The sequence below is a fragment of the Colletotrichum lupini genome, chromosome 1 (genome assembly GCF_023278565.1).
Source record: "Colletotrichum lupini chromosome 1, complete sequence".
NCBI classification, from domain to species: Eukaryota; Fungi; Ascomycota; class Sordariomycetes; order Glomerellales; family Glomerellaceae; genus Colletotrichum; species Colletotrichum lupini.
Window position 1 is genome coordinate 7245364 of NC_064672.1, and position 25219 is coordinate 7270582.

Sequence of the window (25219 nt, forward strand, 5' to 3'; positions counted from 1 at the left end):
ATTGGGATAATGTCTTTATCAATATTTCTTCTCCAAGGGTTGGAGGAGGGGTCATCAAGAACCCGGCCATCCCCCGTTGACTGTAGATTGGAACTTATTCAACTTCGCATGCACATCGGCCCATGGCTTATCGCCGCTGATTGTGACGACAGCGTACATGATCTGTTGGAGTCCTGTCATGAGCTCCCCTCATCAATGCAGCTTCATTTCTCTCGGCCCAAGGTAAATACATGGCTAAAACAGATACTGGTAGGCAGGACTTGACGCCGGAACCTCTCTTGAGATACCGCAGTTGGAGTTACCCCTCGGCATGCTCTGCCGATCTGGTGCCATTCTATTGCTGTCGTAACAATTCTTTGTTGTCGTTGGTGTCTCCTCAAGGATCAGATTATCATCCCAACAAGAGGACGGGTCTGATCCCCGCCTTATCAGAGTTGGCTCCTCTCGATCCATCGCAAATACAAATGATTGGCTGGTTCATGGCATTTAACAGCAATCAGCCGGTGCCGAACTCTCGTAATTCTCAGTCATTGGCTATTTGCTTATCCACACCCGCTTGATGCATGTCATCATCTGCTGGTCGTTGTCAAGGTAGCAGACAAAAAAGGCAGAATTTATCCTCACACTCGTCTTTTGGTGCATCTGCAACCCTGTAACAGTGTCACTACGACAGTGCCGGGCGCAGCATGATTGCTGGGCGCGCAGAGATCAAGTCCATTTACCCCATCGTCAAGTCACCCATATGGTGGAGATTACCCCAGACTCAAGGGCCGACCCATATGAGATAAGTTCGTAATTACATATGATTGGCCCCATTCAAGAAAGTTACGGCCGCCGAGTCCACCATGGCCCCTTTACTTACCACCATGCCTCCCATGTGCTTTATCAAGAGAATGCCTATCTTGTCACATTGAAACTTGGAACATGTAGTCAAAGTCTGATATCACCGTTCCGGAATTACTTCTCGGCTTCATTTTCGTCATTGCTATCAATCTCTATGTGGGCAGAAGATAGATAGAACCCATTGTCTCTCCTACATATTGCCCACCATTACTCCCTTCTCGCAACTCTTTGGTACACTCATTCTATGCCCCACGGACCACCCAGGCCTTTCCACAAATTTCTCTTTGAACATCGACCATGGGCTCTGACACGGTCGGAATGGCCCCGCCGTCGGGCTTCATCCCTGTAACGGTCCACTTGGTAGATCTTGAGGGTACGATGGCCTCACGGCACGCTGAGGGTAGTGGAAAAGACATCGTTCTGATTCCGACGCCATCAAATGACCCGGACGACCCTTTGAATTGGAGCCCTCGAAGAAAGTATCAGCTCCTAGCATGCATATGCGTGTAAGCCGACTCCATCTGGCAACTGATTTGCCCTCTTTAAAGCTAATCAGGTGACATTATTATGCAGTTACTGTCTCGCCGTTGGCATCGCATCAGCCGCGATCTACTCTGTCCTTGTGCCGATATCCACCGCGACCGGTCTGACCCTCGCAGACTTGAACTCCGGAACCGGCTACATGTTTCTGGCATTTGGTTGGGGCTGTCTGATATGGCAACCGCTTGCCCAGAAGTTTGGCAAACGTCCAGTATACTTGTTTACTCTACTAGGAAGCATGGTCAGTTTTCACACAATATCAGCTGATGCTAGTCCTCGACCTGACAATAGGCAACCCAGGCCATCATGTTGTGGGCACCATATGCCACCACGGGCAGTAATTGGATTGCGAATAAAGTATTGCAGGGAGCTATCGGTGCGCCCATAGAATCTCTGTGCGAGATATCCATTGCCGATGTGGTATGTCGAGCGTGCATGTATCCTCCAAATAACTATATCAGTAGCATCCCTACCTTCTGTATCTCAACTAACCATACGAACAGTGGTTCACACACGAGAGAGGCACTTACATGGGCTTCTATGCCTTGTTCTTGGTGGGAAGTAACTTCCTTGCACCAGTCATTGCCGGATTCGTCAATGACGGCCAAGGTTGGGAATGGGTCTTGGTGAGACTCTGAATTTTGAAGTTGCACTCGCTCCCGTGACTGACTTCGGGATGCAGTAAGTCAAAGTACCTACTTTTGGGCACCCCCCCCTTTTGGGCACCCCCAAAAATCCCTCCTAGCCACTATATTAAAACCCTACCTATTATTTCAATTTAATATAACAATTACAAAAATCGTCTAAACATATTCCTTTTTAGTATACTTACTAATTAATAAGTAATAATATCGTATACTAAAAATAAGCTTTAATAAGTACTTAATACTATTAAAAACGGTCTCTTTATTAAAAGGGCCTTAATTAAGTTCGGGGTTCTTAGGATAATACTTTAGGGTCGAAAGAGAGGTTATTAAACGAGGGTAAAGGTATTCGTAGAGCTTTAAAAACTTCTTTTATAATAAAAAGACTAATTAGCTTAGTAAATTCGTATATAATATTACCTAGGTATTATACTAATTTATAAATAAGTTAGGGAATTTATTAAGCGAGTTTTAAGGTCTTAGGGGGATAATAAATTATTTAATAAAAGATAAATTAACGCTTTTATTAAAAAGAATTTATTAATAAGGGTTTAGAGAAGTTATTCAATCGATTCGCGCTACGTTAATAAAGCTATTATTAATATAATTAAATAATAGTTTAGATTATTTAATATACTAAAGATTAATAATATTAAATAGGCTAATAAGTATAATATAAATAAGATTAATATAATAAAGGGTAAGGGAGCTAATAGGCTAGTTTTAGGTATAGTAGAGGCTATAGTAATACGAAAAAAAGAGCTTAGTTCGTATACCTAAGTAACGATTATTAAGTATATTTTTATTAATAATAGAGCTATTAAACTACTAATTATTTATAAAAGAAAGTCGGTTTAATAATAGTAGTTCCCTTTTTAACTTACTACTTATAATAATTAGAAGTTTATAATAATAAATAATAGTTAGACGACTAACGAGACTACTTTTTATTAATTAAAAAAAGTATTTTTATTATAGACTAAGACCCCCCTTATTAGGGGGCTTAGTAAGCTAAACTAGCCTTAATTATTAGTACTAAATAGGTATAGGAGTTATATAACGATAGAATTTATATAGGAGTACTATAAAAATAACGTCTACTTATTATTCTTATTATTATACGTTTCTTATATCCTTTAGCTATTAAATATAGCTATTTTTAGGCTTATTAAGTCTATATATAAAAAAGAGCTTAATAAGGAGGATATAATAAATAATTCTATTATTATTAAAAAGCAGTACTTTTTAAGTTATTACTAATTTACTTATTTAGCTAGTTTAATATTATTAAATATATAAAGTAAATAAAAAGTAACTAGATTATAACTACTTAATATAGCTAAGCTACTTCTTAACTTAATAATCCTATTTATATAAGTTATATTATTTAAAAAGGGTATAGAAGCTAAGTAAACGATTAGTAATATTAGTAAATTACTTAACTAAGTATTAATAACTTTTATTATTAATTAATCAACTTTTAAAAAGGCTAGCAAGCTTTATAATTACTTAAAGCTATTTATAGAGCTTAGTTTAAATAATAATACTTAATAACTACTATTTTAAAAAGTAAAAAAAGCTTTTAGGGAGCAGGCTTATTAATTAGCTATATCTCGGTATTAAGTTCGAGTTCTTAAGGCTAAGATTAAGCGTATAAGGCTTTAAAAAAAAAAGATTATATATCTAGACTTAAATACTAAATTTGCGAATATTTAGAACGTATAAAAAGCTTAAGAGGACTTTAGTAACTATTTAGTTAGTTTTAATTAACTTATAAGGGTCGAATTACCTAAGGAGAATTTTGATTATATTGTTATAGTAATAGAAAGTAGTTAATTAATTAATTATAGTTAGTGTTAATATTTGGATACTATGTTTTGTTAGGGTGCCTAAAAGGGGGGGGTGCCCAAAAGTGGGTGCTTTGACTTACTAGTGTGCTATCTTCTGCGGGGCTGGCTTCGTCATCTGTTTCTTCTTCATGGAAGAGACCAATTATCAACGCATGGACGTTTTGACGGCCGAACCCTATCAAGTGGACTACACACCATCAGCACTTGAGAAGGGGTCCAAAGATCCATCCGACTCAGATCGAGTAGCACCTGTTCAGACGCCTCCCAGCCTCGTGCCGACTATGACAAAGAAGTCATACCTCGACAAGCTCAAAATGTTCAGAAAACAGGACATCAATCATCACGCTTCACTTGTAGAGATGGTGATCAGACCATTCCTCTACTTCCAATTTCCATCAATCGTATTCGCAGGCTTCATGTATGGAGCTGTTGTTTGTTATTTCAATGTTCTGAATGGCACTGCATCGTTGATCTTATCGAGCTCGCCTTACAACTTCAGATCAAGCATTGTCGGATTGTCTTACATATCCTGTTTGATCGGCGTCGGCATTGGGTAAGCAACGTCTAGCTCTCTCTCTCTCTCTCGTGCTCTCTCTCGTGCTCTCTCTCGCTTTAGTATAAGTTCTAATGGGTTATTATAGAACAGTGTACTCAGGGCTTTTTGGCGACAAGTTCGTCATCTGGAAGGCACGTCGTAACAACGGAATAATGGAACCTGAGTTCCGTTTGTGGCTCTTCACAGCACTATTGATCTGCATCCCAGGTGCTCTTCTCCTCTGGGGCGTCGGGGCCGCGCACGAAGTCCACTGGTTTGGCTTGGTTTTTGCAATGGGTGTCTTCGGTGCAGCTATCACTGCCGGCAGCCAGCTTTCGATCAGCTATTGCATCGACTGCTACAAGGAGTTGGGCGAAGATGCCATCGTCACCGTCATCCTGATCCGCAACACCATGTCTTTTGCTGTTTCCTATGGGTGAGTCGCCGTCATTCGTTCAATGTTGGAAAGAGGTGTATTTGGCTAACCGGTATCAGCATAACTCCATGGGTCGAAAATATGGGGTACCAAAACGCGTTTTTAGTTGCTGCGTTTGCTGCTTTGGCGCAGATCTCGTCGTACTTTGCCATGATCAAATGGGGTCGACAGATTCGTGCAGCGAGTGTCACCCGGTATTGGAAGTACTGCCAGAAAGAGTAGAAAAGTTTGAGAGCAGCAATTCTAATGCTCCGAAAGAGACTTGCCTTCAAATCCTTACTCGTATGTATTCTTAAGTCATAAGAGGTACACTTGGCTAGACCAAAATCCGACTTATACTACGTACCTATGAGATCCAATCTGCTCCAAGCTGATACCTTACCTCGAAGAGCATAATCTGCACACTAGCGACTGCATCCCACCATAGTCGGACAAACTTTATGAAAAGCGGTAATTGTGCATTCATCAATAAAGATGTTTTAGGAAATCGCAGTGATTTTCTAGTGCTTACTACGTATGTATTTCCTAGGCCCACTGGTCTCAACTGAAATCAGCAGCGCCTGCAGCTTGATAGGAGTGGGTACGTACCTAATACGAATACGAACCGCCTTTGCGCTCCAGGGCCATCAAGGAAAGCAGGGGAGCTCAATGTGGACATCGCAATTACTAACATCTCGAAGGCTTGTAGGTCCAGCCGAATACGAATTCGAAAGGCTTCTTAGTTGCTGTCACTCAGGTTGCTAGACTTGGCTCCAAATCACCGACGGAGTTTTGGATGTTTGCCATTGCCTACTACAGATGTATGAATTAAAAAGAATTATTGTCGTCTTTCCTGACCGAGCTATTGAAATGTCTACTCGACTTATGTTGTGTTGGCCCAGACGCAGTCCTTATCCTCTTCTTACTTGGAGATTTTGTTTATCATTCTACAGAATATTGACAAAACCCAGCCGCTGAAATGCCAGACTCTATTAAGGACTTGGGCCTGTCGAGTTTGGCACACATTGCCTTTTGTGGCCTCATCGGATTAGTGGCATCGATTCTAATCAATGCCTGCCGTCAGACGCTTTTCCACGCCAAGAGCGAACCGCCAGCTGTTTTCCATTGGATTCCTTACATTGGCAATGCTGTTTCCTATGGCATGGATCCTGTAGGGTTCTTCGTCAAGTACCGTGCGAAGGTATAGCCTACCAAAGACCCGCGCAGGAGCAACATGAGCTATAAGCTTTCATTTCGCTAACCTTTGGTCAGTACGGTGATGTCTTCACTTTCACCCTTTTTGGTAGGAAAATGACCTGCTATCTGGGAATCGAGGGTAACGACTTTATTCTCAATGGAAAGCTTCAGGACATCAACGCCGAGGAGATTTACGGACCGCTCACGATTCCCGTGTTCGGAAAAGATGTCATTTACGACTGCCCTAATTCCAAGCTCATGGAACAGAAGAAGTTTGTTAAGTTTGGACTTACACAAAAGGCTCTAGAATCTCATGTGCCGTTGATTGAGAAGGAAGTGGTGGATTATATCAAGATGAGCCCTGCATGGAAGGGGTCATCGGGTGTTGTTGATATCTCTGCCGCCATGTCTGAGATCACATTATTCACAGCAGCGCGCTCGTTGCAGGGAGAAGAGGTCAGATAAAAGCTGACGGCTGAGTTCGCGGGCTTGTACCATGATCTTGACATGGTAGGTGCCCCATATCCCCCCGTTGATATTTGGCTTCTCTAGATGCAAGTATGATACTAACAGCCTGGCCGCCTAGGGCTTCACCCCAATCAACTTCCTCTTTCCTTGGCTACCTCTACCGCGAAACCGACGTCGCGATGCTGCCCACAACAAGATGCGAGACGTATACGAGGATATTATCATCCAACGTCGTAAGAATGGTCTCGAGTCCAACGACGAGTACGACATGCTCTGGAACCTCATGAACTCGAACTACAAGGATGGAACACCGGTGCCAGATAAAGAGGTTGCGTGCATGATGATCACGCTCCTCATGGGAGGTCAACACTCGTCATCTTCAGCCAGTGCATGGATCATGCATCGTTTAGCCGCACATCCCGACGTTGCAGAAGAGCTTTATCAAGAGCAGATATTGAATCTTGGCCATGGAGACAAAAGTCGACTCTCGCCAATGCAATATTCCGATCTAGACAAGCTGCCGCTTCTACACAATGTCGTGAAGGAGACGCTTCGCCTACATGGTTCCATTCACTCCATTCTCCGCAAGGTTATGAACCCTCTGGCCATTCCCGGAAGTCCTTACGTGGTCGGCACTGACAAAGTGCTGCTGGCCTCGCCAATGGTGACTGCCATAAGCGACGAATACTTCCCGGACGCAAAGTCTTGGAATCCTCATCGGTGGGATGAGCTACAGCCTAGCGAGAGCATCGTTGATGCCAATGATGTTGTAGACTACGGCTATGGCGCAGTTTCCAAGGGTACTAGGAGTCCTTACATCCCGTTCGGGGCGGGGCGACACCGCTGCATTGGCGAGAAATTTGCATACTTGAATCTAGGTGTTATTATCGGCACTATCGTGCGCAACTTCAAACTGGGCACCATAGATGGAAGAACAGGCATCGTGCCGCCGACGGATCACACGTCCATGTTTGCGCGTCCAGTTCAACCTGGGCTCATCCGTTGGACCCGTCGGGAGTAGAAAGATCGGCGCCGAATTGATGCAATTCTGAGACCCGAACATGATGTTCTCCCTCTCTCCCTCAATGTTTGTCCCTCTCCATGAGGTGGAATAAAAGTGATTGTACATACTTTCAATCGGGATTCTAAGCGCTATTACCTGGCTATTTTATGTTGAGCGGACTGGCTTATTCGAAATACTACATGCCTTACCCCAGCTAGCAAATTTGAGTTGATCAAGATCGAGGGTCCGGTATCTGAAGTCGGTTAACATAGCTACATGATGCTTGTTCTACATCCTAAATTCAGAAGATGTCTGCGGTAGAACGTTGAAGCTAATCATCGTGTCAAACTGAAGCTTTGAAGTTGGGTCTACGCACTAAGCGAAAGACAACATGCGCCAACACTTTATTGTTAAACCTTGTTGCGAATCGCAAGGCCCATCCGAGCTGGAACATGTTCCTAAAAAGGCAACATCTGGATGATCATCCGAAGCTTTGCCGACTCAGTTCTCGAGCCCCGAAACCGTTAATAATCACTGACACCCTCCATTTCAAGCCGTCAACTTACCCCAATGTCATAGTCAAGGGAGCTACTTACTTTTGCTCTTCGTTCACAGCGACCCCAACAGCACGAATCATGGCACCTCCCACCTCATCACCTGATTTTAATGGTGCAACAGAATCAGAACGGTTGCTTGGCACTAGAAGTGCAGATTCGAATATCGAGCCAACATCATCCATCAACGGACAAGACCGAGAAGCCATCGCATTGAAGCTTGCCGCGGCAGCTTACTCTTTCGTTGTCGCGGGCCTTTTCGTGGCTACAATTGGAGTTACGCTACCGCACCAGCAAACATATTACCAGCTCAACGAAATTCAAGTCTCTGCTATCTTTCTCGTCGGACCAGTCGGCTACTGCTTGGCATCTCTTCTCAACAGTCGCATCCATGACAAACTCGGGCAACGCGGAATTGCTTTCATAGGTCCCGCATGCCATCTGGTCTACGCTGCAGTAGGCTCCTTCCATCCACCTTTTCCAGTATTCCTTCTTGGAGTCACTGTAGGTTCCTTCGGAGTTGGCATAGTCGATGGATCCTGGTGTGCTTGGGTTGCTGCACTCAATAACGCAAATACCCTATCGGGTCTTTTGCATGGCTCATTCTCGATTGGAGCTGCGACTTGCCCGTACCTAGCAGGGATTTTGTTGTCTGCAAATAATGGACAGTGGTATCAGTGGTTCTATGTGCTGGTAAGTTCTATTCAGGGAACTTGGACAAGCCTTAAATTCTTGCTTGTCTCGCTACTAAAACCCTTTCAGGCTATCGCATCTGTTGCAGAAGTGGTCTTTTTGCCTTTGGCGTTCAGACACGAGACTGCAGCGAAGTACCATGAGAACAAGAAGAAGCAGGGAAACCCTGAAGATGGAGTAGATCAACGAGCCATCTTCCGATACAGCGCGACCTGGATATACGCCGCTTACCTTCTGGCATACGTGGGCACTGAGTGCACTGTTTCCGGCTGGGTTGTCACATTCATGCTCCGCGTCCGCCATACGAGCACTTATGCATCCAGTATTTGCTCTTCTGGCTTCTGGGCAGGCATGGCGATTGGACGACTAGCTTTGGGTGCAGTCACGGAGAAATTGACCCCAAGACGGGCAGTCATCATTTATTTGGCACTTGCTCCCGCCATTGTGGTGCTTTTCATGATAGTACAGGTTCTGTGGATCTCGGTACTTTCGATGGCACTGCTCGGCTTCGTTATGGGCCCGCTATTCCCGTCCTGCATCGTCGAGTTCGTTCATTACCTACCAAAAGAGCTTCATGTTGGTGCGGTATCGTTTGTTGCTTCCCTCGGCCAAGTCGGCGGCGCCATACTTCCATACATGCTCGGCGCTATCACCCAGGTGGCGGGGCTCCATGTGTTTCCTTACATGCTTCTTTCACAATTTGCTGTCATTCTTCTTCTGTGGCTCATATCGTATAAGGTGGCAGGGAAAAAGATACTCCAAGAAGAGCCTGTGCGAATAAGACAAGACTAAATGGTACACATACACAGAGTTCTGTATGTTTGATAGCAAGGTGACTTGGACAACAAGGTGAAGGGGTTGAGTGGGGATCAGAGACGGGGTTCCTGGATACTGTCCACAGTGAACAACTCGCGAGAGACATTGCAAACATACCAGTACCAAACTACTAACAAAAATTACGTGCAACTATGAATTCAGCCTATAATCTTCGCAAGATTACTGAATCAAGAACAGAATAACAAGACTCCACGCTCTTCTACAACGTTATTCAAGAAAACGAAATTGGAGTTGAGCCTTCCTACAGTTCTGGTTAGGCTGATTGAGCCTCTTGCTCAAGTTAGCCGAGCACTAAGCCGTCGCATTAGAACAACTTACATGAAGTACCTTGTCTAGAAGAGGAAATCCTGATTGGATTTGAGCTTAATGTTAGTCTCCATAGTGCGCAAAGAGAACGAAGTCAAGTCGTCTTGCCTTTGGCTGATGCGCTGTGGAATCGTAAGACATGTTTTATAAGTGCCTCCGAATATCAGCTATCTTGGGTGCATCGTCTTCGATTGCAACCATGCCAAAGGAGACTACTTTGACAATCCTTGACACAGGTGCGTTTTCTTGTTGCCGAATGTCGAAAGATTTACATGCCCCTCTGTCCAGGGGAATGTTCCATATCTGTTGTCCCCAAGTCACAGATCAAGGTTTCAATGAAATCATACCGTTGAAACCGGTTTGAGCAGTCAAGGCGCTAAGAAAAGGATTTATGATACACTCTATATGCGGAAGAGGAAAACGACACTGAAGACCATCAAACGTAAAATCAACCGGGAAAGAAATTGTCTGGAAATTCCACCATCCAATCCAGATACCAAACCCAAACCAGACCTATCCGGCACTCGAGTGCAGTTTCCCGTGTCCTGCACGTCCTGCCTCAAAGCACTAATCCCTGTTGTCGTTGATAGAAGTCTCCCAGGCCCTAGCTCCCTTCCTCGATCGGGTTCGTCCTCCAAGTCGGAATCTTCCGGTCTGAGCTGAATCTTCTTCTTCCTAAGGCCCGAAAAGTCGTCAGTCTCCTGACCCGTTGGTTCGTTTTCTTTCGCTACGCAATGCAATGGAAAATAATCTCTCAGAAAAAGTCCAAAGGAAACGACGAACGCCAAGCTTTTGATGCTTTAGACGAAGCCCTGCTTCGCTCTGGCAATGTCGTCCCTGCTCCAGTCCCGGGTCAAAGGAATGTCGTCACGCACAAGATTGTTGTTGCCTTCGACATCGGTAGGGGTGAGTTCTACCTGCACGGCCTTGGGCATGTCGGCGCTCATGCTGAGCCAGCCTCCTGCGAGCATGGCGATTGTGACACCAAGGTATGTGCCGAAAATCAGAACAAGCTTCGTCGCGAAAGATCCCATGATGGGGTCGAGGCTGGAGATCTGGTTGAAGGCGTAGGTCGTGGTGTAAGCCAGGTGGATCAGCTGGAACGGCAAGCCGACGACAGCAGCGCGGATCATGAGCATCGCGGGGCGGCAGTTGGGGCTGGACGAAGATCGGATTTTCTTGTAGGTGGGCCACAGCCAGGCGCAGACGGCGAACATGACGAAGAGCTCCAAGCAGTTACCGATTTGGTTCAAGCTGTTGTTGATAAGGCCGCCTTCGTGACTGGGGGATCCTCCGTAGGTTGCCATGCCGATACCCGCAGTGTTCATGAGATGGGTGACGCCCAAGATAATCTTTTCGGTCCATCGCTTCGGTGATCCGGGCAGGATGATGTTGCTATAGAACACACGTGAGTCAGTCTTTCTTATCGACCCCAGGTATTGACGGATTCCCTTACGCCTCGTAAACAATACCAATCAAGGTCAGTGACAAGCAAGCCAAACTACCGGCGCTAGTCATAATGTTGAACTGGTTTGGAAGCAATGGCTCGTCTCGTTTGATGACTTGGTAGATATCGGCAATGAGTCTCATTCCGAAGTGAGAGACAAAGATAGGCCAGCATACCATGCCCTTCTTTCCGTGCTTCCAGGTGATCCATACTGCGGGAGGGAACATGAGGCCATAGAGAACTAGCTCCGCAATCGCCAAGTTGACGACCTCGCTAGAGACGGGGGGAAAGTTGTGTGCTGCTGCTTCGGCCATGTTGTAGGATTTCCGTTAACGGTAAGTTGGCGGGTCTTGATTGGTGCGTTCGGTATCGAATCCAAATCGGGGAATTGAGGATTGACTTTACGTATACGCAATGATGTGATTTCAAGATTAGCAAGTTGCGCTCTTGAGTATCTAGTTCGATGAAGATGCTGTTTTTGTCAACTTGGCTCGAGATGATGTTGAATTGTCGGCTGATTTGATCATGATCTTGCGTCGTTGATGGACTATTAAAGTAAACCCCTATGTTGAGGCCGAGTCATTTGTCATGACGACGTTTTAGTCTAAAACAAGATCAGACTGCACAACACTGGCAGATCACTGCAACGATTGACAGCCAAATCATTCGTGTTTGGTGTATTGCACTGTTGCACAGCCGGTCGATGGAACTCTCCCACTCTGCACTGCGATACCGAGACCGAGACCGATTCAAACCCAAATTAACGCCCCTGCGCCGTTACGCAGCGCGGGTAACCCCGAGTGGAGCATTTGGCCTTTGACACAGGCGGGGATCCAATGAACGACTGCCGGCAGGCTCTATCCGGCCCTCAAGGCCAGGATGAACCTAGAACAGCCCAAGGATCTGCTATCTTGTGAATGCAAAAGATGGTGACTGAGTGGAACAAGGCGTTTCACTGCCAGTTGTCTGCTCGCACCTGTCTGCCTCGCCCCCAAGCCTTGCAACGATCTGCCCTATGGTGAACTAGCGGAGAATTTTATCTGAAGCCAAGCCACCCATTCAATCTACGTGAACCCGTCCGTCCAGTCGATGTCACCCATTCCGACAGAGAGTGGGGGACAACTGGGCATCAGATCGGCACTAGGGTTGTAAATACCGACAAAGACCAATCAAGGGGCCCTTGATAGCATGGAAAATCTGGCAAACTTTACCTCAAAACAGATTGGAAGCTCGGTTTCGAGAACCAGCGTGACCTTGGACATGGTCAATTGGTCCCAAGCTCCTACCAATGCTTCGCTTCCCCATCAGATGCGGCGCAACTAACCATAGCTGCGGAGGAAAACGAATGCCTCAATTGTCCGTGACCCTCTTTTCTCCCGTCACGTCTTTCCGGACATATTGATATTTGATTGATTCTGGATCTGGGATTCTCCATCGGCACTTCTTTTCCGTCTCAGCTTTATTTCTCGCATTCTTGCCATCGTTGGCGTTCGTCCTGTAACTACTCGGACTTATTGTATGAGCAATCGAGCAACTGGGATGCCATCGTACGCTTACACACAGAAGCAACTATAATTAAGCTGTCCAGATGTTTTCTAACGAGGCCACCTAACATTCCAGGGTTTGTGAGACTCGCTCTCGCCGTCCGGACTGTCGATGCTTGAGTAAGCACAGGCCAATCGTCCCGTGTTTGACGACTGAACTACTTAAGACAGCTGAACTTGAGGCACGTCTGGCCTAACTTGACTTTCACCTCGCTTTCGCGGTGCTTTGTGGGGAACCAGGATGCAGCTTGCGCTGCCACGCTGGGGGACCACAGAAAACCACAATACGACATCAACACCACTACGAATTCAACAACTCTGCTCTGAGTGGCTGTATTGACAAATACTATAAAAAACTCTTTGGGCCGTTTATCCGATCTTCTCGACAATCAATCCGGGCTGAGTTGAGATGAATGTCATTTGAAACCCCAACGCGTCTCCATCCTAGGGCTCCTTCGACAACGCTGAGCTCTGCGAAACCGAATTGCAGCATGCACGATGATCGCGAGATTTTCGAGAGCGCCTTGCAATTCGACTCCGAGAAACAGGACTTTTTGCGTCAGGACATTGCAGTCAGTAACTGTTCCATTGTGCACGAAATCGCACGAATCAGTATCATAAACTCTCAAAGTTGCTTGTCTTAGTCGTACCCGGGCTTGTGCTACCGATTCAGTGTCGAAATACAACTCAAGTCTGCAAGCTACAATGCAACGCCGAGGTGGGCAATGTTTGACTGTCGAATGCCGAAGAACAGATCAGGGCCGAAAGAAGCAAGTCTGGTTTGGATGGCAGATTGTGCAAGTTCAGCCACCTGAACTTTCTAGAGCGCTTCAAGACACCCCTGCGCTGCCCAGCCCTTGGTATTTATGACGAACGTCCTTGATCGACTAGCTAGCCGTCGTCTACGTCACATTGAGCTAGTTTTAAGAGGTTGTTTTGGGTCCTGAGGAAGCAGACTTAGCGCTTGGTGTAGGCGATATGCCGCATGGTGCAGCCGCCCTAGGTTGCATGCAGACGCAGCCAAGTTCCGGCATCAAATACGACTACCGCAACAAACTTGGAAGTTGGGGAGTCGATATCATCGATCGTTCACCCAAGAGCTCTCCCACATGTTCATCGAAAACTGAAATGACTCTTACCTCCCCTTTCTGGGGCATTATGTTACACTCCGAGTTACCGTCTCGAGGTCACAGCGGTTCGAACGACCTTTCAACCCCTCATAATCGTTTGACACGTTTCTGCCAAGATTTGTTCCTCCCGTTGATGCAGCAAGATTCAACTTGATGCCTCGGGTGACAGATCTTTGGCATGTGTTTATCTCTTGGTTTGACCAATCCTATGCAGGAGTTGAACCGAATAGACCATGTCGACGTGGGATCTGAAGCATTCAATCTTGTCAATATTTTCATCTTCACTGTTAACATAGCTTTGTCCAGAGTACCTGCTAGTCTCCATCGCGAAACGTCCACGAAGCCCTCACGAAGCCCTCACGAAGCCCTAGCCATCTGCACTGCTGACAGACGACATCTAGCCACCGATTCGCTCGTTGCCAGAAACAGCAAGGAACATGAAAGCTCTTCCATGGCTCAAAGCTCATGCCTCTCATTCGCTCATGCAGAAGTTGCACTCTTAAAATGACAGATAAACACGTAAATCAAGGCCAGCCAGCTGCAGCGATATTGCACATCTGTCCCCCAAACCATCTGAACGAGAATTGCACACAAGCACAAAGGGCATCAGGAATCTGTGGGACGACATCGACTATGCTGCTGAGAGTAACATCCCTTGAATAGACACCGAGGTTATCCATGTTGCCTCTGCATCATGAGTCTCGGCAACACACATCTGCCAACCTCTTGCCAGTCACTTTGTCTTAGGAACCATTTTACTTGGCATTTGGCATATTATCTGCCGAACCTCTACTGAGCTTCTTTATTAGGAAGCTGATCGTCTATCTTGCAACAATTGGGCTTGTTCTGCGCCGTGTTGAATATCGAACGCAATGGTTCCTAACTCCATACGCCTCCATGATGCAATTGCCTGTGCATCTTGCGGCCTAGGGTTCTTAATGGAGCAACGACACCCAGGACATACCAATGCTACTGTTACCACACTTGAATCACTTCTTTATCAAGTGATCGATGTTCAAAACAGGGTTTGAACAAGACATATGGTTCGAACCGTAGATGGAAGAACAGAAATACCTTCCCGACATAGGACATAGCATCTACCCTTTCCAAATGGGGTTCCGCAGAGGTGTGGCTTCAGGCCCATGGTTACATACTAAAGCTTCTGCAGTATTGGAGTCATAGAAAGATACAATATTAAGGGACGCATCTTTTTCTGAATGGTAAATCATTGGCGTAAATCGCACTATCATATGTGCCAAGACGACCTAAGCACGATGCCATCGAAGCCAGCACGCTACCCCTCAATTCATGTACCACGCGTATCTTGAAATGTTTTAGGCCGCATCATTAATCTTATTATATCCTATGTTTTCACGTCTCCGACCCGTTGAGGTTGCAGCGACTGCTGCGCTGCTGTGCTTAATCACCTCAACTCCAACTGGCCAGAGAGTTGTCGCCAAGTGCAGCTCCGTGTAAACCATCGGCCATTCATCTAATCAATAGCACACGTGCGTCCAGTCATCAGAGCGCTCAGACCTCGGGGGCTTCGAAGATTCCTGAGGGGGCTAGCAAGTCCAGCCGCTCTCTAAGCTACCGGCGTATGAGATTCAAGGCGGGAAGACGGGACAGGAGAAGGCAACCTCGTGTCCGGAGTTAGTCGTCGGACATGACTGGAGGCACGCATAATCTCGGCGAGTCATAGATTACCATTGCCAAGGAAGTGAGCTAATCTAGTAAAGGTTGTTTTTGTTGTCCTAGATATCTACAGATAGCGTCGATGACATCGCAGCCTCTCGAGTCTCGGCCAAAGACCTCTGGGTGTCTCGGCAAACTAGACTGGAGAGCTCATCTCTATTCTGTCCGCAGCGCACGAGTCTGCCTTGGCCACCTGGTAATAGGCTCTCCGTGGTCCTTCATTATTGATTGGTGACTGACTAATTCCCCGATCTAGTTGTGGGCCTTGTACCATCCATGGCTGCAGTCATTTCCCCTCCCACGCGTTGTTAATGATGACAGAGTAGCTTCACTCAGCCATCCCATCTAATTTTGATTTCCTTTTCGTATTCCATGCAGACTGGAACGAAGCATTATCTCAGTGCGTACTTACATTATATGACGATCGAACTGCATCGGAATGATGGGATGCGATCAGCGGTCTGTCTACTTTGACGACGAGAAACCACCTATGAAGAGTCACCACATGATGATTCAGAATGAATAATTCAGTTCAAGTAAACCACAGGTATGTATCATCTTCTGAAAGGGAGCTGCTCTGACATGTCTGGAAGTCAATGACAGTGCCTATGGTGACATTGCTGTATCCGCCTTACGTTTAAGTACTTAGGCAAATGGCGATATGCCTAAATTACGGGCGACATTTTCTATATTATCATAAGTAAAGAGTGAACTGAGATCACTATCTAATAGCTAGCAGTTTGGATGACAATCATGAAAGAAAAATGTGAGATGTTGGTCGACAGATTCGCACCACAAATCAAAATCATGCGGAAAGCGCCAAACTCCATTTAGAAACCAAGGAATAATGAAATTGACAAGAAAAGGAATCATCCCTCGGCGCTTCCAAGGAGTCAATCGCTCAAGAGTCCCAAATAGCGCCGTAAGCCGGAACACCTCTAGTTTCAAGGCCATAAACAACCTTCTTCGTGATCTTTTCGTTCGCAATGATAATGACAGCTTCGGCGTTGAAGCTCTGAACAAGGTTGAATCCCATCTTCACCAGATCCGGACGACCCGATATCTTGGTGTCGTGAATCACTGCGTTGGGGATCTTTTTCTTGATGGCGTCGAGCAAAGGCTTGCCAAACGTTTGCTCGGGCTTTGGTGTGGACCAGATCAACTGCGTCGCGCAGCTTGGCTGTTGAATGTGGCCAAGAAGAGGCCCAATGCCGGATCCCGTGGCAATGACCACGACGCGGTTGAAACAAGTCGCGATGCGCATGACACCACAGGTCGGGACACCACGAACCCATATGTAGGTGGGGGGCTTCTGGATGCAGTTTTTGGTCCAATCGCCAGCGTTGGAAACAACCAAAGAGAAACCCTTCTCGCGATGCTCGACCTTCTCAGGGGCCGGAATTGTGGCGAACGAGTGCCATTCTAGAAGAGGCCTTTGAGAGAGTCTGACGAAGCTGCCGTTGACGGGGACTGTGTAGTCAAAATGCAATCTCACTGCGTGGTCGGAAAGCACCTCAGCTTCGACAGGAACTTTCTTGAGGAACAACCAAGAGGAGGCGATGCTCATCGTGGCGACCGCCAGCATCCAGAAGCCGGGAGTTCGAATGCATGCGTCGCCCAGGGACATCTCTGCGACCTTGCTGTCGTTCGCGCCGAGGACAACCTGGACCCAGAACAGCCCCAGCATGGTCCATCCGACGAAACGATGGGTCTTCTCGAAGAGGTCGTGATGGGTCTTGCGGAACCCAGGCCAAGCGAGACCGATAGTGATGGTGAACAAACCCGTAAGAAGCCAAGACACGACCTTTGAAGCCATAGACTGGTGGCCCCAATTAGGGCACTCTGTCAGCTGGCAAACCTCATCGCTGATGTTGGAAGCCAAAAGCCAAGCTCCGGCAGAAACAGCAGCGCCTGAGTGAACACCGCCAAAGTGGAAAATCCTGGCGCAGCGCTTCCTGATGGCGAGGGGCCAGGACTTTGGCACGTTGCAGGTGATTGTGTAAAGCGCGTTGATGACAAAGTCCTGACGGGCGAGGACTGCGACGACCAGGTTGATGGCTGTGAGAGTGCTGAGCCAATTGCGCTGGAACCCGGCAAAGACGAGTGCGATGACGGCCGCGATGTTGAAGAGACCCACGATTGTGAAGAGACGGCGGTAAACGATGGCGATCCGGTGAACAAAGCCGCGGTAGGGACGGCCGAGGCTCTTTGCGGGGATGTCGCCGGTGAGGTCGAGCTTCTCGTCTGTCTCGGTGAAGCTAGAGGCAGAGGATTCGGCCTTGAGGTCTGTGGTGGTCGAGTTGCTGTCAGTAGACAGGGACTCTTTTGAGGCGGTCTCCCTGATGGTGACATCGGCGACTTCCTTCTTGTCGGTATTACCAGTCTCGGTGACCATGTCTTGAAGCGCACGCTTGTCGACTTTGCCATTTGCAGTCAGAGGAAGGGCGTCAAGGAAGTGGAACTTGGTCGGGATCGCGTAGTAAGGCTGACGAGCCCTGACGTGGGCTTGTATCTCGTCGAGATCGCAGTCCTTGGGTGCGACAAACCCGTGGATCTCATTGCTGATGAACAAGGCGGTGGCCTTTGAGACGATGGGACAAGAGCTGATTGAAGAGGTAACTCCGTCAAGCTCAACCCGGAACCCCTGCGAATGATGTGTTAGAAAGCTCTTTGAATGTATGAGTTTGGAGATGCCACTTACTTTAATCTTGATTTGGTCATCGACTCTTCCGAGGATGTCAATTGAGCCGTCCGATCTCCAGCGACCGAGGTCACCAGTGTTGTACATCATAGATCTACAAGACTATCAGCAGGTAGTTTTGAGTAGCACGAGGGATTATACTCACCCGTCATTAGCAAAAAGGTCCAGCTTGTATCTCTCAGCAGTCTTCTCGGGAAGAGAGACATAGCCCCGGGAGATTCCGTGGCCACCAGCCCACATAACTCCGGCTTCCCCAACACCTAGAGAGTTGCCCTGCGCGTCAAGGACGTAGACGGTGTTGTTTGGTGTAGGCTTTCCGATTGTCAGAGCTTCACCCGGGCGGTGAAGATGCATGGTGTTGACAATGGTAGTCTCCGTAGGTCCACAGCAGTTGTAGTAGGTTGCGTGAGTGGCCCAGAGGTCGGCGAGCCTATCGATTTCATCGTCAGTATAATTCACTTTAGAAGTGCAATGGAAGTCTCACCTCTGAGAGCTGGGTTCACCTGCCGTCGCAGCAACTCTGATGTTGGAGTACTCCCGAGGATCATACTTGGCCAAGATGCTTGGTGTACAAATCAGGACTTGAGTCTGTGGGTTATGTTAGTCTCGTCTTGTTGGATGCTAAGTCTTAGTTATCTCACCTCTCTCAGACACGGCTCCCACTTTGAGCCTCTCAAGACGAGAGTTCCTCCGTTGCAGAGACATCCCATCATCTCCCATGCAGCTACCACAAAGTCAGCATCAGCGATTAGGGTATTAGCAACTAAGACTTACCCATATCAAAGCTGATGTTCAACACCTGACCCACCCGCGTTCCAGGTGAGATACCCAGGCCACCAGGTGAAAGGCACACGAGGTTAGTCACATTCTTGTGGGTGACATCCACTCCTTTGGGAGTGCCCGTAGTTCCTACAGAGCCAGAGAATTAGCTCAACTGTCTTCTCAAATCTAAATGGGCGATGAGATGTTCGCTTACCCGAGGTGTAGATGACGTAGCAGCCATGGTCTGGTTGGGCCAGGTCCTGGATAGGGTAGGATTGCGAAACCTCCTTATCTTTCTCCGAATCTTCATCAATGACAAAGATCTCGCAGGGAACACCGAGAGTGTCGAATCGATGCTTTGTCGACTTGAGACATAAAACGTGCTTGCCGCCCGCCTGTTCCAAAACAAACCGTAGTGTAGAGTCTGGAACCACACCGCCGTCGAGAGGAACGTACTGAGCACCGCAAGAGAGAATCGCAACTATACCAACCAGCATGTCAATACCTCGCTTCACGACGAGAGGCACTCTATCTCCAGGCTTGACCCCGAGTGTGGTCAGTTTCCTTGAGAGCTGGTTGGCTCGAGTAGCAAGATCACCGTAAGTGATCTCACGAATCTGCTGCGACGACAAGTCACGCCCTGCGGTGACATCAGGATGAGTCTCTGCATGATGATAGAATGCGGCCGTAACAGTGGGATAGGTGGATTTGATTCGTTCGCCTTGGGTAAAGGATAGAGGGGCTGGCCCAACCGGAGTTAACGCCGAGTCTTGAACGATGGTGTTCTGCATGGCTGCGGGACTAAAATAGACTGGAGGAGGGAACTGGCAAGGATAAATTCCAAATGAGAGCCGAATAAAGACCAGACTATTCCAAATCCTAATAGATCTGAAGGAGTAAATGCTCCTGTTGCTTGTCGACTCGTCACCATGTTGGCGAGCGCTCGAGACTTTAAATATCTTCGCCAGCCTCCTTTGGAGCCCCTCGACAACCTCGACCCCCAATACCCTGACAACGCAAGTCCTCATCCTCCTTCCTGGACCGGACGCAAGAGGGAAAATCTCTCACCATCACGTACATCCGTGTTGAGTTGCATCACACCCAAGGTCATCCACCGGGGTTGTTGCGTGAATCCTCCCACTGATGGCCAGCAGACATCTTCGAACTCCACCCGAGCTACATCGAGAGGTTCGGACTGACACATCAAAATTCTCCTTCCGCGTTGAGAAGACCTCGCAGCCATCTCAAGAAAGAAACCATGTCCTTGTCAGGACTGCGGGTGAACTTGACCGCTGGCTCTCAAACAGGAAAGTTGTCGGGGCCGACGTGCGCGCATACATCCCTCCATCCATCCATCTATCTCATCACATCCAAACATCGATAACATCCTCTTCAAGGTGTATCAACCAAGGTGGCAGAGTCCTGCAACGTACTGCAAGGCCCCACCTCGCAACTCGTGGGACCTAGCTTCTAGGTGTGGTGCTTCATGCAAGCACTTTCAACCTAGTTGCAAGTTAACGCGTTAATCTTTACAAACAAGTCCAAGTCCACAAATGACATCGGTCTAACGCCCACGGCCCGGCCTGGGGAGTGGGCCCTCGACTGCCGGTGGGCGGGGTGGAACTTGGTTGTCACGATTAACTAACTACCTTCTCGGCCGAGCTTAGGAACATCTGGCCGCCGGAATACGAGACCGCAAACGAAAGCAACGCAGCGTTTCATCGCCTGCTAGCTACCGACATAAAGGCACTAATCACTGATCAATGATCACTGATCGTCCACTCAGTCGCGAGCAACGAGTTTTGGGGCCTGATTGCCTTCTGCGGCGCAGCGGGGAGCTCGGGATCGACTCGGAGGATCGACGAGGCTTCAAGGATCATGTCCTTGGAAAACGAAACCACAAGAAACGGCTCCAGACTTTCTCCAGCTGAGGCCTTGTGACCGACGAAGCTGCTCTTGTCCCTTCTCCCAGGTCCAGTCTTTGCGCAAAAGGCTCTGGTGACGGGCTAGGCTTCATCGGTGAGTGGAGGGAGGATCCAGCCCCCAGAAAGTCCAGATCGAGATGGCTCCAGGATGGCTACGACGCAATCTAATCAATCTCTACGAGTGGATTCAAGTGGTGTGATTTTCTGCCCCCGCGATCCGTGGGCAGCAACTGGGCCAAGCCATGAAAGTTGGTGTTGACGCTGGCTGGCCTCTCTCTTCGAGCCGGGCCCCGGTGCAACCTATGGGGCCGGGCAACCGTGGGGGACGATTTAGACGCGGACAGGGCGATTCCGTTTACACTGCGACGTTCCGGAACTATACCTTGTTGAGAAGCTCTATGTGCCGATGCAACCTCATGTCACTCAACCGAACGCAACCAAACGACCTATCGAGAGGGCCCAAGAGGTGGCCAAGACGCGGGAAGCACATCATACAACCACCTAAAGACGCGGTTCACTTCTTCGCGCCTAAATCATACAGGTCCATGTCACATGTGAGCGAGGCACAGTTGTTCAAAACCAGAACTTGGCAGCTTTTCGGGAAGCTGCTTGTGGATGACAGATGCTGATGTAAAACCGTACAGGTATCGCTCCTAACCGGTTTCTGTCAACCTTTTTGGACGCTTTCTTCTTCCATATTGCGTGGAAAGAGGTAACATTGGACTAGGCGAAAACAGCGCAAGGCGGGTGATCACATTGCAGTTGCCGCAACGAGCCATCTCCTCCGAGCCGCTGCCGCCGTCTGCATCGGAAGCCCGACCGTAGTGGGGTCACGGAGCTGGGGGTGGGCCGGGGCGACCAGGACTGGATTCCTCAAGGTTGCTGGTGTTTTGAACTTTTGAAGAGCTTCACACGCGCGCGCGCAAGATCGGGAGACATCGCAGGGCTTCGGTTGTTGGCTCGTTGGCCTACGACATTGTCCCGCACTTTGTCAAGTTTTCGTCAGCATCTTCAAGGACCGTTTCCCGCGGAATTTCATTACGATCCTGGCCTTCGGAAGCCCTGTGACGTTTACTCCGAGTCATTTTCGAACGCGCGGGATTAGTTGTGACGTCGCTTCGTCAGCTCCCCCGGTCTCGACTATAACCGATGTCGGACATTTCCTCACCCAAGGTGGCTGGGATGTTTCTGTTGCTCCTCTATAACGCGTCAAAGGGTTGTATGGCCTGCAACTGTAGCAAAAGCCTCAATTCGCCAAGTCGGCGACATTATCCGAGTATCAGACGGAGCAGGACCGGTCAGCGTAGGGTTCCTTGGCATGCCAGAGGACGTGTCGGGCTTCGGAGCAGGATCCGCTCGAAGTTAATCGGTCGGCGATCAGATCTCAATCAGAATTGGCAACTCTAACCTGCCCATGCACACCTTGTTTGGACTTCCCATGATCTTCACGTGCTGTATAAGATAGCATCAAGTTGGTGTTTTGCCCAGTGGTCGGGGAGACCATAATTTCGGCCCACTTGGCACGCAAAAGGACTTGAACATCGCGTACTTGTCGGGTTCGCATCAATTAACGTCATTTGCGGCATGTTTGCAGTTTGAAGAACTGATCTTGTCTTACCCTCCTGCCGCATCTAGCAGCTGTTTGTCTGTGTCGTGCATAAGCCTCGGAGCTATCCGCAGTGCTACAGAACAAACTTGACAATGCTTGCATACGATGCGGAACATGTGGCAAATCATGTAGCACCCATCTTTTCCTTCACGGTACTTGAACATGGAGAGCCTAGAGCTTGAAATAAAGTCCGAGGGCCTTTTGCAGATCTTCCAGAACAGGGTACGGTGCCTGACATATGTATACACCTAACTAAAGGGGTGTAGTAGCAGATCGCTGACGACGCTTAGCGGGTTTCAATCATATATGCATAGCTTGAGGTTGTACGGAAGCCCATGCCTTATCAAGACTCAGAATTTGTGTCATATTCGACACCAAATACGCCTTCAGATGAACAGAGGCGATATCTGAAATGGGCTTTCTGCGGCATCACATGCTACCAAAGTAGGCAGGAACTCCCACAAACTGTACGGTTGGCATGGCAAGGCAACAATCATTTGTCATGATGCCGCAAACTTCGAAGTCATCAATGCAGGTAAAGTAGGTTTCAAGGTAGTCAACATGCAATTTTCCAAGTCCAAAAGCTGCTACTGTGTCCGAGGAACTTTTGGTGAATCGATTTTTGGTTCAAAGGCTAAGCAGGGAGGGCTCAAACGAAGGGATTTCAAAGAATTTAGGCCCTTGTTCCCAGGCAGCAAACGAAGGAATAATTAACAAAAAAAAAACACAAGGCAGGTAGCACACTTCGGCTGAATTTGGGGCCGCCTACCTAGGCAGGAATCAGGCTTCCTGTCTACCTACACACTTCTTCTAGAACAAGTCAACGGTCTCCATCGTATCCCACAATCAAACGCAAAAAGTGAGAATAGCTTCACCAAACCTACAAACAGATGCGATGGTATAAGCATGGAGGGTACAGTGCCCACAGCAACTCTCGCTCCTTCCGTTTTCCATCGCTACAGACAGCCCCATCTCATCAAACGCCGCATCCGAGTTCCGAAAAAGAAGCACCGCCGCTACACTCGATCCAGAATATTTCCAAAACAGGAAAGTCACATTCTCGCGATAGCATCTCGAGATAGCACGCCTAGCATCAACATGTCTCGTTCCAGCTCTGGCAAGGTCAGCGCTTCCTCGGGTTCCACGGCCAACCTCAACCCGTCCGCTCAGCCCTTCACCCCCACGCGCGTCGATAGTTCTCCTAACAGTACTCCAGTTGACCACGGTATGTATATGCATATGCCAGCCAAATACGCACATCTCAATCCTCCTCCTCCTCACATGAGAGGCTTCATTCCCCCGCGATTTCACGTGCCAGCCCCACCCCCACCGTTTAGCCACGTCGATCAGCAACCCGGATCTTCACATGGACATGGTGCCATCCCACCATCACCATCGCAACATAACGCTAACCCCCAAACCGCAGGCGATCTTGCCTACCACCAGACCAAAGCCGTTGAGGCTGCAAACATGGCGGCAGCTCAAGGTATGCCTTATCCTGAGTACGATCCTACCCACCCTCTTCAGCCTCCATACCCGCCTCACCCATTCTACCGTCCTTCCCATTACGGCGCGCCTCATGCGGCTCATGCAGGCCCAATCCCTCCTTCTCATCCCGGTCTCAAATTCCGTCCTGACAGTAATCTAGGCTCTCGGCCTCCCGGCTACGGCCCTGACGATCATCGCTCTTCTCCAGTCGATCCAGCAGCAGCTGCTGCTGGCTATTCGACCTACAACCTGTACGCTCAATACTTTCAACACACTCCTCCCGGACGTTCTTCTACGCCTGGTTCGGCCGGTCTTTCGGCCGGTCCCTTCAATCCTACCACCCCGCCCAACCGGCACAGCAGACCCGGCCAAGCTGACCCCACTCCGCCAGCGCATACATTCTCCGATGATGGCGAGTTTTACCCCGGCACTGACCCACGCCTGAAGAACCATAACCGCGCGGCAAACTCTCAGTGAGGAAGTTGGGAAATAAGAGGGAGATCGTCGAGCTGGAGGTCGTACCGTTACTACGTTATCAGGCTGAGGATAGTTCCTTTCGTTATCTCATGGATGTCGACAAGTGTTGCAGTGAAAAGGCGATGAAGTCACGTCATCGGATAGCAGAGATTCGCACTTGAGCTTCTTGTTTGTCAGGCGTCAACTATGATCAATGGTCAACTCTTGCTTTATGGCTTCTTCTCTTCTCACACGGTATGACAAAACACGGAAGGAACCTCATGGAAAATGTAGGGAGATGCTGCCAGCATTGGGAACGGATATTGAAACTGCTGCGCATATTTTCGAGGAATTTCCTCCATGCTGGGCAGCTTAGTGATCGCCCCAGCTCGTCAAAACTTCCGGAGCCATCCCAATAATGACCCTTCCACAAGGTAAAGTCAAACTTCAGTTCTTACAGTTTAGACACATGAGGTAATGAATAAACATCGAGCCTCATGCTAGTGCCATATAGACTAAGAGTAGGCCATCCTAGAACCCTACCATTAACTGATGTCATAATGACAATTCGGTTGAA

At 48.2% G+C, this 25219-nt stretch overlaps 7 protein-coding genes across 7 annotated transcripts; 5 read left to right on the forward strand and 2 right to left on the reverse strand.

Annotated features, from left to right (window-relative positions):
- Positions 1-9: 9 nt before the first annotated feature.
- Positions 10-1014, forward strand: CLUP02_02066 (uncharacterized protein; the record flags this gene model as incomplete). The annotated part of the gene is made up of 6 exons (XM_049281101.1): positions 10-222; positions 254-326; positions 382-503; positions 660-745; positions 826-877; positions 931-1014. The coding sequence occupies 6 exons, from the start codon at positions 10-12 to the stop codon at positions 1012-1014; spliced, it is 630 nt and encodes a 209-aa protein (XP_049137058.1).
- Positions 1015-1140: 126 nt separating this feature from the next.
- On the forward strand, positions 1141-9915 carry CLUP02_02067 (14-alpha sterol demethylase Cyp51A; the record flags this gene model as incomplete). Its single annotated transcript, XM_049281102.1, has 20 exons — positions 1141-1349; positions 1417-1624; positions 1675-1803; positions 1887-2009; positions 3961-4430; positions 4519-4848; positions 4908-5066; positions 5276-5351; positions 5403-5498; positions 5537-5648; positions 5799-6028; positions 6100-6480; positions 6505-6534; positions 6611-7493; positions 7546-7579; positions 7714-7753; positions 7858-8742; positions 8812-9513; positions 9571-9642; positions 9721-9915. 20 exons carry the CDS (start codon positions 1141-1143, stop codon positions 9913-9915), a joined length of 5364 nt encoding a protein of 1787 aa, XP_049137059.1.
- A 770-nt stretch (positions 9916-10685) lies between these two features.
- On the reverse strand, positions 10686-11646 carry CLUP02_02068 (uncharacterized protein; the record flags this gene model as incomplete). The annotated part of the gene is made up of 2 exons (XM_049281103.1): positions 10686-11280; positions 11342-11646. 2 exons carry the CDS (start codon positions 11644-11646, stop codon positions 10686-10688), a joined length of 900 nt encoding a protein of 299 aa, XP_049137060.1.
- Positions 11647-13289: 1643 nt separating this feature from the next.
- Positions 13290-16549, forward strand: CLUP02_02069 (uncharacterized protein; the record flags this gene model as incomplete). The annotated part of the gene is made up of 18 exons (XM_049281104.1): positions 13290-13466; positions 13521-13594; positions 13636-13751; positions 13838-14054; positions 14123-14168; positions 14221-14496; positions 14609-14651; positions 14937-15031; positions 15094-15173; positions 15267-15316; positions 15399-15466; positions 15532-15651; positions 15709-15726; positions 15796-15897; positions 15958-16023; positions 16159-16198; positions 16295-16323; positions 16487-16549. 18 exons carry the CDS (start codon positions 13290-13292, stop codon positions 16547-16549), a joined length of 1680 nt encoding a protein of 559 aa, XP_049137061.1.
- Positions 16550-16602: 53 nt separating this feature from the next.
- CLUP02_02070 (AMP-binding enzyme) lies at positions 16603-19955 on the reverse strand (the record flags this gene model as incomplete). The annotated part of the gene is made up of 7 exons (XM_049281105.1): positions 16603-18345; positions 18403-18496; positions 18548-18832; positions 18887-18990; positions 19044-19126; positions 19177-19311; positions 19379-19955. 7 exons carry the CDS (start codon positions 19953-19955, stop codon positions 16603-16605), a joined length of 3021 nt encoding a protein of 1006 aa, XP_049137062.1.
- Positions 19956-20093: 138 nt separating this feature from the next.
- Positions 20094-21257, forward strand: CLUP02_02071 (uncharacterized protein; the record flags this gene model as incomplete). The annotated part of the gene is made up of 6 exons (XM_049281106.1): positions 20094-20248; positions 20319-20583; positions 20672-20772; positions 20832-20879; positions 20958-21101; positions 21137-21257. The coding sequence occupies 6 exons, from the start codon at positions 20094-20096 to the stop codon at positions 21255-21257; spliced, it is 834 nt and encodes a 277-aa protein (XP_049137063.1).
- A 74-nt stretch (positions 21258-21331) lies between these two features.
- On the forward strand, positions 21332-24663 carry CLUP02_02072 (uncharacterized protein; the record flags this gene model as incomplete). The annotated part of the gene is made up of 12 exons (XM_049281107.1): positions 21332-21643; positions 21673-21700; positions 21734-21791; positions 21817-21967; positions 22034-22273; positions 22328-22386; positions 22482-22538; positions 22578-22737; positions 22831-22920; positions 23013-23142; positions 23222-23308; positions 23513-24663. The coding sequence occupies 12 exons, from the start codon at positions 21332-21334 to the stop codon at positions 24661-24663; spliced, it is 2523 nt and encodes an 840-aa protein (XP_049137064.1).
- Between the last annotated feature and the right edge of the window lie 556 nt (positions 24664-25219).